At 34.5% G+C, this 16,775-nt stretch overlaps 1 protein-coding gene across 2 annotated transcripts in view; it reads left to right on the forward strand.

Annotated features, from left to right (window-relative positions):
• Positions 1-16,775, forward strand: part of LOC114344203 (protein kinase C-binding protein 1) — a 120,679-nt gene that overhangs the window by 97,279 nt on the left and 6,625 nt on the right. For both annotated transcript variants that reach the window (XM_050658878.1, XM_050658881.1), the window contains 2 exons: positions 2,404-2,614; positions 13,416-13,481. In XM_050658878.1, coding sequence (XP_050514835.1) covers positions 2,404-2,614; positions 13,416-13,481 — 277 coding nt within the window. The remainder of the gene's footprint in view (positions 1-2,403; positions 2,615-13,415; positions 13,482-16,775) is intronic.

Consider the following 16,775-nt stretch of genomic DNA (forward strand, 5'->3'; position numbering starts at 1 on the left):
ATAAATATAAGGTATATTTATTGTATATTTATCTATTAACGGTATTATTTATATTGAGATTAGGACGAAGTATATGACAGAGGAGTTATATTCGCGGTCGGACGGACATAAATAGATAAATATACAAGGTATATTTATCTATTACGGAAGGATCTTAAAAACCGAATAGAAGACGAATACAAGGAAATGGAAGCAGAAGAACAAGCAGGATTTAGAGCCGGAAGATCTACAATTGATCACCGTTTTGCAATCACACAAGTCATGGAAGAAAAAACAGCGGTTAACCAAGAGATTCATTTCGTATATATTATTCTGAAAAAGGCATACGACAGTGTACCTTTGGTAAAGTTATGGGAGGCAATGGAGAATACAAATATAAACATAAAAATCATAAAAATAATTAAAAAATTTTATAACAACACGACCACGAGAATTAAACAAGGAAACAAACTCACCGAAGGTATTCTGACAAATAAAGAGCTCAAACAAGGATGCTGTCTCTCTCCAACACTTTTTTAAATTATATTTGGAACAAGCTCTTAAAAATTGGAAACGGAAATGCAAGAACCTGGGACTCCCACTAAATGACCATACACTATATTATACTCTTTGTTTCGCAGACGACCAAATACTAATAGCACAAGACTACGATGATATTTGTTACATGACAAGAAAGCTAATAGAGGAATACAGGAAATGGGGACTAGAGATCAACATAGGAAAAACCAAATATATGAATAACGGTGGAACGCAGCAGGACTTGATACTAGAAGGAGGAGAAACAATCAGTAAATGTAACGAATATAAATACCTGGGTATAAAAATCACGAATGGTGGAACACTGGACGGAGCCATTAAAGAACGAAATACTCAGGGCAGGAAAGCAATTACGCTCCTAAACTCAGTACTCTGGGACAAGCAGATAAACAACCAAAACAAGAAAAAGATCTATAACGCCGTAGGGAAAAGCATTATAACATACAACTGCGAAGTATGGCCTATAAAGGAAAAATTCAAAACGAATGTTAGAGGTCACCGAAATGGATTTCTGGAGAAGAGCTGCAGGAAGATCAAGAAGAGAACATGTTACCAATGAACGAATACGAGAAATAATGAAGGTCACACATACAATAAATGACGAAATCAACGAAATACAACTACGATGGTTTGGTCACGTACAAAGAATGCACGAAGACAGAATCCCAAAACAAGTACAAAACTGGAGACCGCGAGGTAGAAGAAGAAGAGGTAGACCGAGGAAAAGTTGGCAGGCTGGAATAAACAAAGCCATGGATGAAAGAGGTCTGCAAGTAGATCAATGTGCGGACAGAGAGGAATGGCGAACGGGTATCGGAACACGGAGAACGTTGTAAACCTATAATATAATAAAAAATATTTATCTATTAATGGTATTATTTATATTGAGGTTAGAACGAAGTATATGACGGAGGGGCTATATTCGCGGTCGGACGGACAGGCGGACAGACAGCCTATGTCAAATTTCTCACCTTTAGTACCATCCTTGGATTATAAGCTTTCCTTTGGCACCTCATTTGTTATTCTGCCTGGTATAGTGGCGGAGGAGTTGAGTTTACAAACAGACAGACAAGAAGGACGGACGTGGATAATTCAACGTTTCACATTTTTTTCAAAATTGCTGAAAACAAGAACATAAAAAACTTTACTTAATTGGTGTTTTTTTTAATGCAAACTATTGCAGTTTTAAAACACAGTTTAAAAAACAGTTTTAAAATACAGTTTTTTTAAATGCAAACAAACAGTGTTACATGTGATGCTCGGATCCAGTGCCAAAATCTACACATAAATATTAGGGTGCACTAATATACAAGCTGTCCAAAACTTTTTAGGGAAACTTTTACTTTCTCTATTTAAAAAAATGTATTTTTGTTTTTCTTTTACGTAAAAACATTCCTTAGTATCGTAGAAATATTGTCCTAAGATTTTATTAAGAAATTCGTAATAGAAACGAAGTTATAGCTGTATTTGTCTTGAGCTAAAACTCCTTTATATATCAATAACAACGCGGGCGACGCCTGTTCCTTTTTAACCGTGCTTATCCGAAGACATTCTCTTTTTCTGCAAGCCAACACTGACTTTGATTGTAATTTGTTCAAAGCATCTTGGAATTCATGTCGTTGTTCAATTAACACATTTTGCAAAATTGACACCTGTTACTTTAACTTTCAGTTAAAGTCTCAGTCTCTTCCTCTTTTTGTCTACGCATCTGCTTTTCAGCTTCCACTTTTAAAAACTATGCGGAGTATCCATTTCTTTATCAAATTCACTGGATCTCGTATTCACCATTAAAATGACTTAGTATCTGTCGTAAAAATTATGTATTTAGTTAATAGCCTATAAATATTTACTTACTTTTTATTTTAGGTGCGCAAATTGTCCGAAAGAAGCCCAATTTTACTGTTGTTGGAACACTAGTTATTGCGACTACCCCTGCCAGCAGAAACATTGGCCCCAGCACGCCTCCAAGTGTACACAAGACGTAGAGAAGACGTCGGGAACAGCACCAGGTCCTCCGAATAGGCCGACGGCTCCTCTTATATTACGACCTGCATTGCCGCCGAAACAGGGAATGGGGGTGAGTTTTATTTGTAGGCTTCTGTGTAAACCCCATTTGCAACGTTCAAGCTCGTAGTAGCATTTGATAGTTGAAATTCCGTAGTAGTTATAAGAATAATGTAAGGATTTTCCTAGTAAATATTTTTAAATGCGAAACTTTTTATTGGAGTGAACGAAACTGTAAGTTTTGCACCAGCTTTGTTTAATTTATTTTATGTTTTGTTTATCAACGACCCAGTTAAATATTGCAAATTGACCTTGACCATAACTATGGCAAACTACCAATGTGAGAATTGTTTACATGAATTCCCCGAAAATGACAAATATAATAAGCTTCGTTGTTTTGGGGAATGTCAGCGAAATTTCTGTATGCACTGTTCTGGATACAACAAGACCATCACCAAAACTCTCCTGGACCCAAAAAATTCAAATCTAAGATTTTTCTGCAAACTATGTGATTCGCCTAGCCTCAGATATTTAAATGAAAAAATAACAAATCTATCAAAAAATCAGATACCTCATGAGAACTTTAATGCCTTAATTCAACTAACTAAAAAATTGACTGATAATTTGCCCGTTTTTATAGAGACATACGATTTATTAACAAAAAAAGATGGCAAATTGGATTACCTTACAAAAAAAATTGACGAGATCCAGAAATTAAATAGCCTAATGAATCCTGAACATCTTTTAAAATCGGTACGGCAAATGCAACAAGATATCTTCAATATATCGTCAGTTTTTTTCGGCTGTTCCGATGATACTATTAAGGTTCAAGTTGAAGACTCAAATTCATCCGAGATAAAATTGGGATTACAAAGGCTATCTGAAAACATCAGCGAAATATCTAATCAGATAAGTAATCTTTCCAGCAAACTACCTGCTATACAAACTGAAAAAGAGGTACCTAAAAAAAAGATAGTGTATGTCACTTCAAGCACCCAAACTGAAGGCCCTCAACATTTCCAAACCTGTCCAGAAAGAAAGTCAAAAGTTTCAGAAGATAAGTGTCATTTTGTTGTTATCAGTAACTTAACAGCAGCATACACCCCTATACAAATAGTACACTACATTAAAGAGAGGCTAGGTATCAAGGATTATATTAGATGTTACGCTCTCCCTAAAGACGCCAACACAGCAACTGGTTCCTCATTCAAAATAGGCATAAAATCCAAACCATCAATCGACTTATTATTTAATAAGGAAATTTGGCCACCTGGTGTCAACATTAAATGGTCTATAGAATCCCCACACTCTGAACCAAAGACTTCACCTGAAGAAAATATGAATCCGAAGTACATCAGAAGCCAAGTTAGCTTGGAAAACCCAATTACCATTCCAAGCAACAACAAAAATGAAGTTGAAGACACCAATATATTTACAGACAAGCAGGCCATCACAATTTGCAAATCTCAAGAGCCTTTCCGTTCCCATATCAATTTTGTTAAGAAAGATTCTTTGGAACCATCCATAAATTTGGATCCTTTAACACCACCAAGAGTTAGACTAACTAATAACTCGAACAGTCGATATCTTCTTGCAAGATTAAGGGAACCAGACATCTTAAAGGCAATTAAACTACATCTTGCTTTTCTTCACGATCAGCCTGCTTCTGTATTTTATGACGGATATACCAACACCAGCGTGAAACTCTTTTTGGCTTCCGAAGGATTACCTACTAAGACTGAAGAACTACGAAAAGTTCTTCTAGAATTTAACCATGCCTATGGAATTGGTCCAGCTGAAGTGGAAGCTGATCTTGCCGCTTATAGGTCCTATCTAACTTCGGAACGAATTATACACCTACAAAAGTCAAGGGAATGTCACCGAAGTTATTATTCCACTGGCTCTCCAAAGCGAAATTTTTAAACAACACGACGTGTTCTGAGGGACTAGAAACCTCAAATTATTTTAGTGATGACAATTTTGGCATGGTTCTGATTAATATTCGTTCTATAAGAAATAAAACTGATGAATTATTTTTGTTTCTGGAGGAATTAGGATTTCCTCCGATAGTTGCGGTTACAGAGCACTGGCTTGAAGTTAACGAGCCTTTTTTTGTAGAAAAATATACCACAATTGCCAGGTATGATCGTCCAAGTTCGGCTCATGGAGGCACCCTGATTCTCTCTAGAAACAATGATTTTTCTCTGGTAACAAAATATGACTTTTTGTTAAGTCAATCCTTCTTTGAGTTTTCCTTAGTTTATAATAAAAATCTTAATCTTTACATTATTTGCATTTATAGATCACCTGATTCTACCGTGGAACTATTTTTTCAGAACCTGCTAAATTTGTTAGATGACCTGCCTCATAAAAGCAGAAAAATTCTATGCGGTGATTTTAACATTAATTATGCTGCTGCTAGTGCTACCCAAGTGTCCCTGGCAAACATATTTGAATCGTATGGTCTCTCAATGCACGTTGATTCTCCTACAAGGATAACAAAAACTACATCTACCATAATCGATTATATTGTCTCAGATTTCTCACCCCTTGATGTCTGCTCTACAGTTATTAATGCGGGACTATCTGATCATGAAGCAGTGTATGCGAAGTTTAACATCTTCAGCAAACGCTCCTCAAAAACCCGACGTTTAGGTAGGATTTTTTCCGCCCGGAATTTTCGTAAATTCCAAAATTTATGCTTAACTTCTGAGTGGCAATTTCCTTCTATAGACGTGGACTATAATTTCAGTGTTTTTCTAGATAAGCTTCTCCACATCTTCAATAAGGCATTTCCTTTAATTCCTATTAAGCCAAAACATCGGAAACCTTGGGTTACGAAAGGTATTCGCATATCAGCTAAGAATATGCGTTCACTACTATACATCAAGAAATTTACTACCAATGTTGCTGTCACTGAATATATCATGAAGTACAGGACAACATATCTAAAACTTGTCAGGTCAGCTAAAAAAGCCTATTATCAAAATCGTCTGAGAAGCTCTAAAAGTGTTGCAAAAGAGACTTGGTCTATAATAAACGATCTTCGAAATAAAACTCACACAGCTCAATCATTTTCCCTTCCAAGTCCTGAAAGTCTAAACGACTACTTCGTTAATGTGAGTAAAAATATAACATCAACAATTTTGCCGCAACAAGATCCTATTTCCTATCTTCCTAATTCAAGACAGGTCTCGAATTCATTCTTTTTACGACCAGTCGATAACTCTGAACTTATCCAAACAATCAATTGTATCAAAAGCAAATCATCCTGTAGTACTGATGGACTATCTATAAAAATTTTCTCTAATCTCACAGAAAATGTGTTGGAAATCCTCCTCTCACTAATTAATGATTCCTTCGAAAAAGGTAAATTTCCAGAGTGCCTAAAGACAGCCATTATTATTCCTCTTCATAAGGGTGGCGAAAAATCTGATGCCTGCAACTATAGACCTATTGCCTTACTACCGGTACTCTCCAAAATTATTGAGAGACTCATTAAAACTCGACTTATGTCCTTTATCGTTGATAACAACATTTTATCACAAAATCAGTTCGGCTTTTTAACAAATAAATGTACCACTGATGCCATGTTTTCTGTGCTACATGAGGTTTACCAAGCACTAAACAATAATCTTTATACTGCCACTGTTTTCTGCGACTATGCCAAAGCTTTTGATTGTGTAAATCACGACATCTTGATTACAAAACTAAATTTCTATGGAATTCGAGGTATTTCTTTGAATTGGTTCCAATCCTACTTGAATAATCGGAAACAACTAGTTAGAGCAAATGATACTGACTCTAGTCTCAAAAACATCGTCTGTGGAGTACCACAAGGTTCAGTATTGGGTCCTATACTGTTCCTTATCTTTATAAATGACATTACTAATTTAAAAATCAATGGGAAAATTTTTCTTTTTGCTGATGATACCAGTATCACTTGGAGCAACTCAACTATTGCATCTCTTCATGAAACTATAACTTCGGATCTACTGACGATAAAGACCTGGTCTGACTCTAATTTACTCTCTTTTAACGTAAATAAAACAGTAGCATTATCCTATAAAGGAGCTCTTCAACCTTTGCCACTTCATAACAGCCAGATCAGTACCGTTGATTCTGTAAAATTTCTTGGTATTTTTTTAGACAGCAACCTCAAATGGTCCCTTCATATCGATTCGTTAAGTAAGAAACTCGCCTCAGCTTGCTATGCAATACGATCTGTCTCAAGGGAACTCAATTTAGCATCTTCTAAAATAACATATTTTTCGTTGTTCGAGTCTCATCTTCGATATGGTCTTCCTTTTTGGGGTTCTAGTACAGCTGCTCAATTTGATGTCATTTTTAGATTGCAAAAAAGAGCAATAAGATATTTGTTTGGCCTCAGAAGATCTACACATTGCAGAAGTTACTTCAGAGATCACGAAATTTTAACACTTCCATCTTTATATATTCTAGAAACGGTTTGTTTAATTCGTAAACACCTTCATGTCTTTCCATCTAGGCCCAATCATCTTTACTCCACCAGAAATTCAATCTTTGATATTTATTTACCGATTCCATCCACTGAGTTAGTAAAGAAATCTATATTATATTCCGCAAAGAAACTGTACAATCATCTTCCGTTACAACTTAAATCTGCAACATCTTTCCCTAAGTTCCGAAAAATGACAAAAGCCTATCTATCCAAAAGACCATATTATTCAATAGAAGAATTTCTTAATGAATAACTAAGAAAATTGGGTTCCATGCGCAGTAGCATAAACTTGTCAGTTCCTTATGTTGTACCTATTTTATTTTATTTGTTGTATGTTCAATTTGCAATTTATATATGTTTTGCAATAAATTGTTTTTGTCTTGGCTTTTATATCTTATACTGTACATTGTTGACGATTTATCTAATTTTAGTAAATTGTAGTTGTTATTTGTTATTTATATTATGTTTTTCTTTTGACTGTATGTAAGCTTTGTCCATAAAATTATAAAAATTTTCAGTGGCAATAAAGCATATTTCTATTCTATTCTATTCTATAAATCCATTAATCAGCCGTTTAAATTTATCGTTATGTACATATCGTAAGAGTTATAATAAATTATTAGAATGAATAAAATACATACTTGTTGCATATGTTCAGGGTGGTTAGCACACAAAAAAAATACATACTTCAAATCGTATTGTGAGTAAAAGTTTATTATTCGTTACATCTTAACACTTTCGTTCACCGTGTTCCTAATTGAGGACAACCTATCCTATAATTTTTTATATGTAGCTTCATGCGTTCTTACCCTTGTAACACATTGTTCCCGATTATGGACATCCTATTCCGTCCAATGAGTACTTGTGCTGCCATCTACGGCTTTTGAACAAAATATTTAATATGCTGAAATATAATATTATGTTTCTATAGTTACATATGACTGGTTACCAATTCATTTGAGTTACTTTCGTTATAAAAGTGAACAATTGGTATTGACTGTGTCGCATAGTGTTGATAAATAGTAGAATTTGCTAAAAAAAAAAACTATTGTTAATAGTGGTTTTGCTTAAAATTAGACCACAGATTTTCTGAAAAGCGTGTATGTACTCGTTTGTGCACGTTGTGAGTCAACGGAAAAATTAATTTTTAAGTAAATTGTCTGGTTGTAAGGGCAAATCACGAATGACATGTGACAAATGCAATGTTCATATCTGTATGTTCGTCCGCTATAACTTTTCCCATGCGTCACGATTCATTTTCAAACAAATTAAGTCAAAACATAAAGTGAAACGTACGCCGATGTGTGTAGTATATAGTATACAGTATACAAAATGTATACTTCGACGTTCGTTTCACTTTATGTTTTGACTTAATTTGTTTGAAAATGAATCGTGACTCATGGGAAAAGTTATAGCGGACGAACAATAAGTAAATAAAAAAATTGTTTTGTAAGATACTATACATTACTACTTACTGAATAAAATACTTAGTTTTTGTTTTTATCAGTATTTAAAAAAAATTATCTAATATTTCTACTTCATTTGCTCACGATGTCCTCAAATGAGGACATCCTGTAGTGACCAAACTGTGCATTTTGAAAATGTAAAACTAATATCAAAAATTCGCTAAAAAACATTCTCGCTATGTTGTAAATTTCAGATTTTTAGCTTAAAAAAGAAATTTAATCCGTGAACGAACGAGTCTAGCTGTAGTACTGATTGCAAAACCATTTAAGGTTAGAAAAAAAATATATCATATGTTGGGATGTTTTTACAGAGCTCATCCAAAATCTCCCCCTCTGTCTCAATTTTCTGGATCATTTTTCAGTAACCGAACTAAAGTACATGTACATGGTTTCTATGAAGGCCGGCGCCCACTTATACGGGACAGTCCGCTACGGAACGGTCCGCGACGATCGACATTTTAATATTTTCGTGTATTCAAATGCCTCAGCGCCTACTTTACGGAATCGTAGCACATCGCGCTGAGCCATTTGAATACACGGAAATATTAAAATGCCGATCGTCGCGGTGCGTTCTGTAGCGGGCTGTTCCGTATAAGTGGGCGCCGGCCTTAATATTATGTTATTGACATATTGATTCAAAATTGCAAACATGCGCCATTTTGTAAAATTAGTTTAAATGTGATCATGTGAAAAATAATACCTGATTTGAAAGCTTCTGTGTCACACAGTATGTTTATAGATAATAATAATAATACTTTATTTCCTTTTTGACAAAAATACAATTTGTATAGGATCAGTCACAGTTTAGAAAGCAAAATAAGTAAATATAAATGTAAATCTAAAATTACGCTAAACCTAAGATTACAAGACAAACACAAATAGAAAATGTAAAATTACTAGCATATACTTAAAATAATGTCAACTACTAAAATATTCATCAACAGAATAAAACTTATTCTGCAATAAAAAATCTTTTAAAGTTAATTTAAATATTTTCATATTCTTACATTTTTTTATTGGCTCGGGTAACTTATTATACAGGGTGTCCCGAAAAGATTGGTCATAAATTATACCACAGATTCTGGGGTCAAAAATAGGTTGATTGAACCTCATTTACCTATATACAATAGTGCACACAAAAAAAGTTACAGCCCTTTGAAGTTACAAAATGAAAATCGATTTTTTTTCATATATCGAAAACTCCTAGAGGTTTTTTATTGAAAATGGACATGAGGAATTTTTATCACAGCAACATCTTAAAAAAAAATTATAGTGAAATTTGTGCACCCCATACAAATTTTATGGGGGTTTTGTTCCCTTAAACCCCCCCAAACTTTTATGTACGTTCCAATTAAATTATTATTGTGGAACCATTAGTTAAACACAATATTTTTAAAACTTTTTTGCCTCTTAGTACTTTTTTGATAAGCCAGTGTTTATCGAGATATTTTGAATACTTGTCGAATCCACCACCTATTTGTATATGGTTCAGTATGATTATAGACACCTGTTAATAATCTGAAAATTTATTTATAACTTAAATTTTTTGGTACATTTTGAAAAAGAAGCCACATCTCGATAAAAGTTGACTTATCAAAAAAAGACTAAGAGGCAAAAAAGTTTTAAAAACACTGCGTTTAACTCATGGTACCACAATAATAGTTTAATTGGAACGTACACAAACATTTGGGGGGTTTAAAGGAACAAAACCCCCATAAATTTTTTATGTAAATATAGTAAAAAGGAAGCCGCATCTCGATAAAAACTGGCTAATCGAAAAAATACTAAGAGGCAAAAAAATTTTAAAAACGTTGTGTTCAACTAATGGTACCACAATAATGAATTAATTGGAACGTACACAAAAGTTTGGGGGGGTTTAAGGGAACAAAATCCCCATAAATTTTTTATGGGGTGGACAAATTTCACTATAATTTTGTTTTAAGGTGGTCCTGCCATAAGAATGATACATGCCCGTTTTCAATAAAAAATCTCTGAGAGTTTTCGATACATTGAAAAAAATCGATTTTCATTTTGTAACTTCAAAGGGCTGTAACTTTTTTTATGAGCACATTTGTACTAAGGTAAGTTAGGTTCAACCGAACTATTTTTGACCCCAGAATGTGTGGTATAATTTATGACCATTCTTTTCGGTACACCCTGTATATTCTTTGACCTATTTATTTATCGTATGGCATAGATACAATAAGAACACATAATTTAAAAAAGTATATAAAACATTACATGAAGTATCACAAACGAACATCTAATGTATTAATATAATGTAAAACATTTTCGGTCGCATTCAGGAACTCATCGAAAACTCCAGGGTACCGCCTTCGGGGGCATTCCTCAATAATGTGGCGGACTGTCTGCCGTTGCGCATCACAGTCACACTCAGGAGTAAGGGCCTTTCCCCATCTATGCAAGCTGTCAGCACATCTACCGGTACCTGTTCTTCTTCTGTTCAGCGCCGTCCATGTATTGCGGGGCAGTTCAAAGCCTGGCGCTTTCTGATCGATACAGGCCATGTGGTGTGATTCCTGTGGTGAGTCGCTCTCCCATCGTCTTCTCCAAGCGTTGGTGAGGTCGAAATGTTCCTGATGTAGGGAGGTGGCCCTTAACAATGGGGGATGTCTGGAGCGCAGTCTGTTCATTTCGATATCAAGCTTATCATGGTGGGTGGGTAGTTGATGGTTAGCCTCGATTTTTCGATATTCTCTGAGAAGAGAATGACTTCTTCTTAGTTTCGGCGGTGGAAGGTGACTCAGAATGGGAAGCCAATAGTTCGGTGTTGGTCGAATTGTACCTAAGATAATTCGCATTGTCTGGTTTAATTGGGTGTCAATGATCTTCGTGTGTTTGTTATTGAGCCATACCGGCGAAGCATATTCAGCCGCCGAGTATACGAGTCCGAGAGCGGATGATCTGAGTACGGAGGCTGAGGACCCCCATGTGGTGCCACATAGCTTTTGGATTATATTATTTCCCGTCTTCAGTTTTTCTGCCGTTCTTTGTAGGTGTTCCTTAAAACTTAAAGTTCTGTCAAGAGTCACTCCACGATATTTTGGTGTTGAGTTATGAGTGATTAGTCTGTTTTCAAAGTGAACGTAGAGTTTTTTGTTGGTTTGGGCATTATTCAGATGGAAACAGCACACTTCAGTTTTCGTTGCATTGGGCCGTAGCCTCCATTTGCATAATTTGTTAATCATTGTTCCAAGATATGCATATTTGTGGACTTTTATTAGAAGATTCTCGTTATTGAGCTTTCGATATTCTCATAAACTTTGTCTTCTTGACGTTCATTGTTAGATCGTATTCTTTTCCATACCCCACTATTCTGGTCATCACTCTATGAAGATCTTCAATATTTTCGGCAACCATGACATTGTGATCCTCATATCTAATGTTGTTGATAGAAACTCTATTCACCTTTATTTCAGCTGTTTTAATCAAGAGCTTCTAAATAATCTGTTATTGAATATTTGTAGTCTCAAAAATGACCATAAATTATTATATTTTTATTGTATTCTACCATCTAACAATTTTATAACCTCATTTTTAAGTATGCGTAAATACAACATACTTCGAACAGAACATACAGTTCTGGTTTATTAGGAATAGGTTTTTACATACTATTCTATGATAAACTGTTTTTCTGATTATTTTTATAAGCAAATGAAACAATGAACGTGATACAAATGAGTGTAATAGACATAGTAAACGAATTGTGTAAATTTGGTGTATTTTTCTTTTGAATGTTTACTATTATTAACTTCAGGGTGTCCCAAACAGTTTTACATACAAAAAAAATAAGTACAGTTCATATCAAACCCTTCTTTAAGTGCGTCATAGTTTGTCGAATTCGTTCTAACGCATTAAGCTCGAAGTGACAGTAGATAACGACGTCCATGATTATTATACATAGAACTTCGAAAATTATGTATTCTTTGATGGGTATTTCTATATTAAAGCGACTTATACTTATTAATGTAATGTACTTATTAATGGTTGACAATTACAATACTCCAAATAGATAACCAATCCATGATGCGAATAAAGATAATTTGACAAAAAAAATAATCTATCGTGACAGTACTTTCACAATGTTAACGGGTAAAATGACAATTGTAATTTAGAACTTTTCAACGACGTAAATATAAATATTTTATGTCATTTGTATATTCGGACATTTTATAGTGAAATTCTATTCTATACGATCTGAGCTTCGCTGGTGACGCTCCTGGCGGATTACTAATTCAACTTTCACCGGTAATATTTAAATTTATTATTTAATTGTTATCGCTTAATATTTACAACGCAAAAAATTAATTAAATTGTAATCGATTTTAAGATTTTGCTGATCATTTTGACGTTATATTGATAAAATATGAATTTCTTACTTCGGATACTTTCACAATTATCGTATAGATGGCGCTAAGATTAATTTATAATTACATATTACGGAACATTAAAAAAACTTAAATTCAGTATTTAAAACGTAAGTATATTTAAGGTAAATAATATATACCACAGCTTTGACCAACTAATATTTTTTATAATTAATGTTTTTACTTTTAATTTTAAATTAATCACTTTGACATTTATGTCAAATTTCCGGTAAACGTTTACAGACTTGCCACTACTGGCGCTCGCGAATTTGTAAATATCCCCTCTACGTACGAGCTCACAGCGTATATGTATTTATTTTTTCCTTAAAATATTTTAATATTCTGACAACTGTCAGATTTAACTAAAACGTGCAGTGATTCGCGACATTTTTAAAATCTTATATGACGTCAAAATTAATGACGCACAGAAAGAAGGGTTTGGGATAAACAGTAACTTATTTGGAACACATGCAATTTTTAACCTTTAAATACTCGCATTGATTTTACATACATAAGTGCTCGTTCACTTTATTTTTGCAGAGAATGCCGGTACAAAAGCCATCCAAGGTATATTTAAGGACTAATGCTCCTCCAAAGGGAATAAAGGTGAGTAATTTATAAAACTAATTATATTCGAAACATTCGAATGTTACACATTATGTATTAATGCTTAAAGAAATTTAATAATGGGTTATTACAAAGTCCCAACACGTCCATTGGTGATCATATGGGGACATTTTGAAGAGAAAGATTGGAAAAAAATGGTTCCCCAACTTTGAGGCATAAAGAGTTCAACCATAAAGGAAAACGCGTGGAAATCGCTAGGAGCCAAATCTGATTAATACGATCGATGCTCCAACAATTCGAAATTTAAGGCCTGCGCAAATTGAACCCAACCGAGACATAACCTGCGCCAGCGGAACGGGCGACTCGTGCATTTATTTTTCTAGTGGACCGCATATTGGACCCAACGGCTGTCGCTGTGGCAAATAGAAACGGGCAAAATTAGTTCTGACTTGTAACGGTTACTTTTGATACCGGTTTTCAGCGGTACTGAGTAGAAATGCTGATTACAAAATACTGATGTATCTGATCCTTGTACTGGATTGGGTAGGCAACTCTAAAACGGTATGTCCGTACTTATAACGTTTTAAATACCTAACACCTCCCTAGTACTCATAGCGGCATGACTTTCGAAAACAAGTTATCAGAATTTAATGACAAAGCAGTGTTCACTCGGGATTTTGACTATATGTACATACATACTAATAGTTTTTATTTATCGCAATAAATTGAACTTAGGTACCAAGGTACACTTCCCGTCATACAAAACTGGTACACTTTTTTTTTCCAATGTATACCTGTGTTCAGACTGGATACAATAGTTCGTGAATAACTTCGTTGTTGCCATAACAGATAACGGAATTGCACTAAATCTAAATACAAAAAAATGACGTTTAAAAATGTATAAAGGTTTTAGATAGGTATTATTTTTATCACGACCAATTGACCTTCATTGAAGAAACCTGGGAAAGCTTGGACGAAGATGAAAATTTATAACTAAATTTATTTCACAGTGCCCAGAAGATTACAAGAAGTGATTAATAATAATGGAGCCATGACAAAATATTAATATTTCAGCAGTTTCAAATTGTAATACTACATACATTTAAATTCCACACTTGTTCACTGTAAAAGTTATTCATATTAGTTTTGTTCCAGCAAACAGTCAAACTAGTCAAAAACCGTCAGTAAACAGTTGATCAGTGAGAAAACATAATACAGTCACCAGTGCTATCCCCTCTACTCGCACTGGTCCACTATTCGCTGATGGTTTCAAACCGTTTGAAACTGATGCTAGAACAAACCTATTGTATTAATTTCAAATCATTTTTTTTATTTTTCCCGTGTGTTTATTCTAGTATCCCACAACTCAATAGAGTTTTGTATTTACAGTAAAATTTACGAGAAACCAATCACGCTTCTCGATTTTAATTTAAACATAATACTTTAAAGTTATGTCTAGATTTATTAACTATCATTATTTTTGAATTTATATATTTGCATAAATTATAATAAAACACCAATCAATGTATGGGTACTTAATTGAGATGACTGGCAACGTTGCCCTAGAAATTAGAATGATACATTTGACAAGATCAACTTACACAACTTGAAAAACGCGATTTTCAGTTATAAGAGTTGTACCAGGTTTTTTTGACGCGAAGTGTACCATCCGTATTCATTTAATTTCCTATGTTCTCCCATACTTCGTCTTTCAAATTTCGTCCTCATATAGTCCCCATGGCTGGTATTATAATATATACCACGGGATGATCCCGAACGAGTTCAATAATTAGCTTCTATATTATGTCCATCTGGCAAACAAAAACAATTAAAAGTAAACAACTGGCAGTGAGTCACGCATGCCACGACCCACGAAAACTGTACGCCGATGACAAACGTTCCCAAGTGAGACCTGCGAGCGCATGCACTGATCGTAGGGTGGGTTCAGTTTGCGCTATCTTGCTTCTAAGCGTGCTTCACAAAACTGTCCACGCATTTCGCCCGGGCAGGTTGTGTCTCAATTAGGTTCAATTTGCGCCAGGGCTAAGTCATCGATTTTAGCCATTGCTAAAATGCTCATATGACTCGGTGCATTGTCCTGATGAAAAAGGGTCTTTTTTCACGATTTTTTTCATTCATTCGTTAAAAGGTTACAATAATATCCAGAATTTATTGTTTTATCAGTTTGCAAGTAGACCATATATCCACGATATAAAGAGAATAGCGACAAACTGGATTGCAGCTGCCCAGGACAGAGAGGGGTGGAGACATCTTGAGGAGGCCTATGTCCGACAGTGGACAAATTTGGCTGTGTGATGATGATGATGATGTAGTCCATAAAAAAATTTATCGCTACCTAGTAGCTAGCTAAAAGGTTACAATAATATCCAGAATTTATTGTTTTATCAGTTTGCAAGTACTCCACAAAAAAATTTATCTCTACCTAGTACCTAGCTAAAAGGTTACAATAATATCAAGAATTTATTGTTTTATCAGTTTGCAAGTATGTACTCCACAAAAAAATTTATCTCGAATCCCAAAAACTGATGCAAAACCTTCTTGACCGATTTCTGGAAACGAACTAGTTTCGGAGCCGAGAAACCAGGTTCTACCACTGTTTAGCCTCTTGTTTTGATTCAGGATTATGGTGATAGATTAAGTCTCATCCATTGTGATAAATCGATACACAAAATCTACTTTATCCTTTCGAAAACACTCTAAACGTTGCTGAGAAAGTCGCATTCGAATATGTTTGTGTCCCGTTGGTAACGGAACACAGCTTTTTGAAACCCTATACTTCAGCCAAGATATTCCTTACATTGTTCAATGAGAGTGGTTTACACTGCCTAGGGATTCTACTAAATCACTTTCAGTCTCTCTACGATTTTCTAATATAATATCCTGTATTTTTTCTACGATTTCTGGTGTTGTTGCTGTTTTTGGACGTCCTTGACGTAGATCGTCTTCAAGGCTTGTACGATCACGTTTAAATATAGCAACCCATCTTTCTGCTGTAATAATTATTGAAGGCGAAGAGTCCTTATATACTTTCAATATTCGTTTATAAATTTCCTTTGCTTTTAAACATTCCAAAAAATAAAAATTCAATCACTGCATGATACTTGATTATTTCCATTATAAAAAATACTGTGACACAGATGGTCCTTTTCATAGGCATTTTTCACTGCGTCACAAATGATAGAAAAAAAGGAAAGTCGGTGATAATACACATTTATAACATTTATTGTAACATGACATTTTAGTTAAATCTGACAGTTGTCACATTTTATTTGCAATTTGGCATAAAAACAAATCAGTTGTGTTTATTTCATT

Source organism: Diabrotica virgifera, chromosome 1 (genome assembly GCF_917563875.1).
Source record: "Diabrotica virgifera virgifera chromosome 1, PGI_DIABVI_V3a".
Taxonomy (NCBI): domain Eukaryota; kingdom Metazoa; phylum Arthropoda; class Insecta; order Coleoptera; family Chrysomelidae; genus Diabrotica; species Diabrotica virgifera.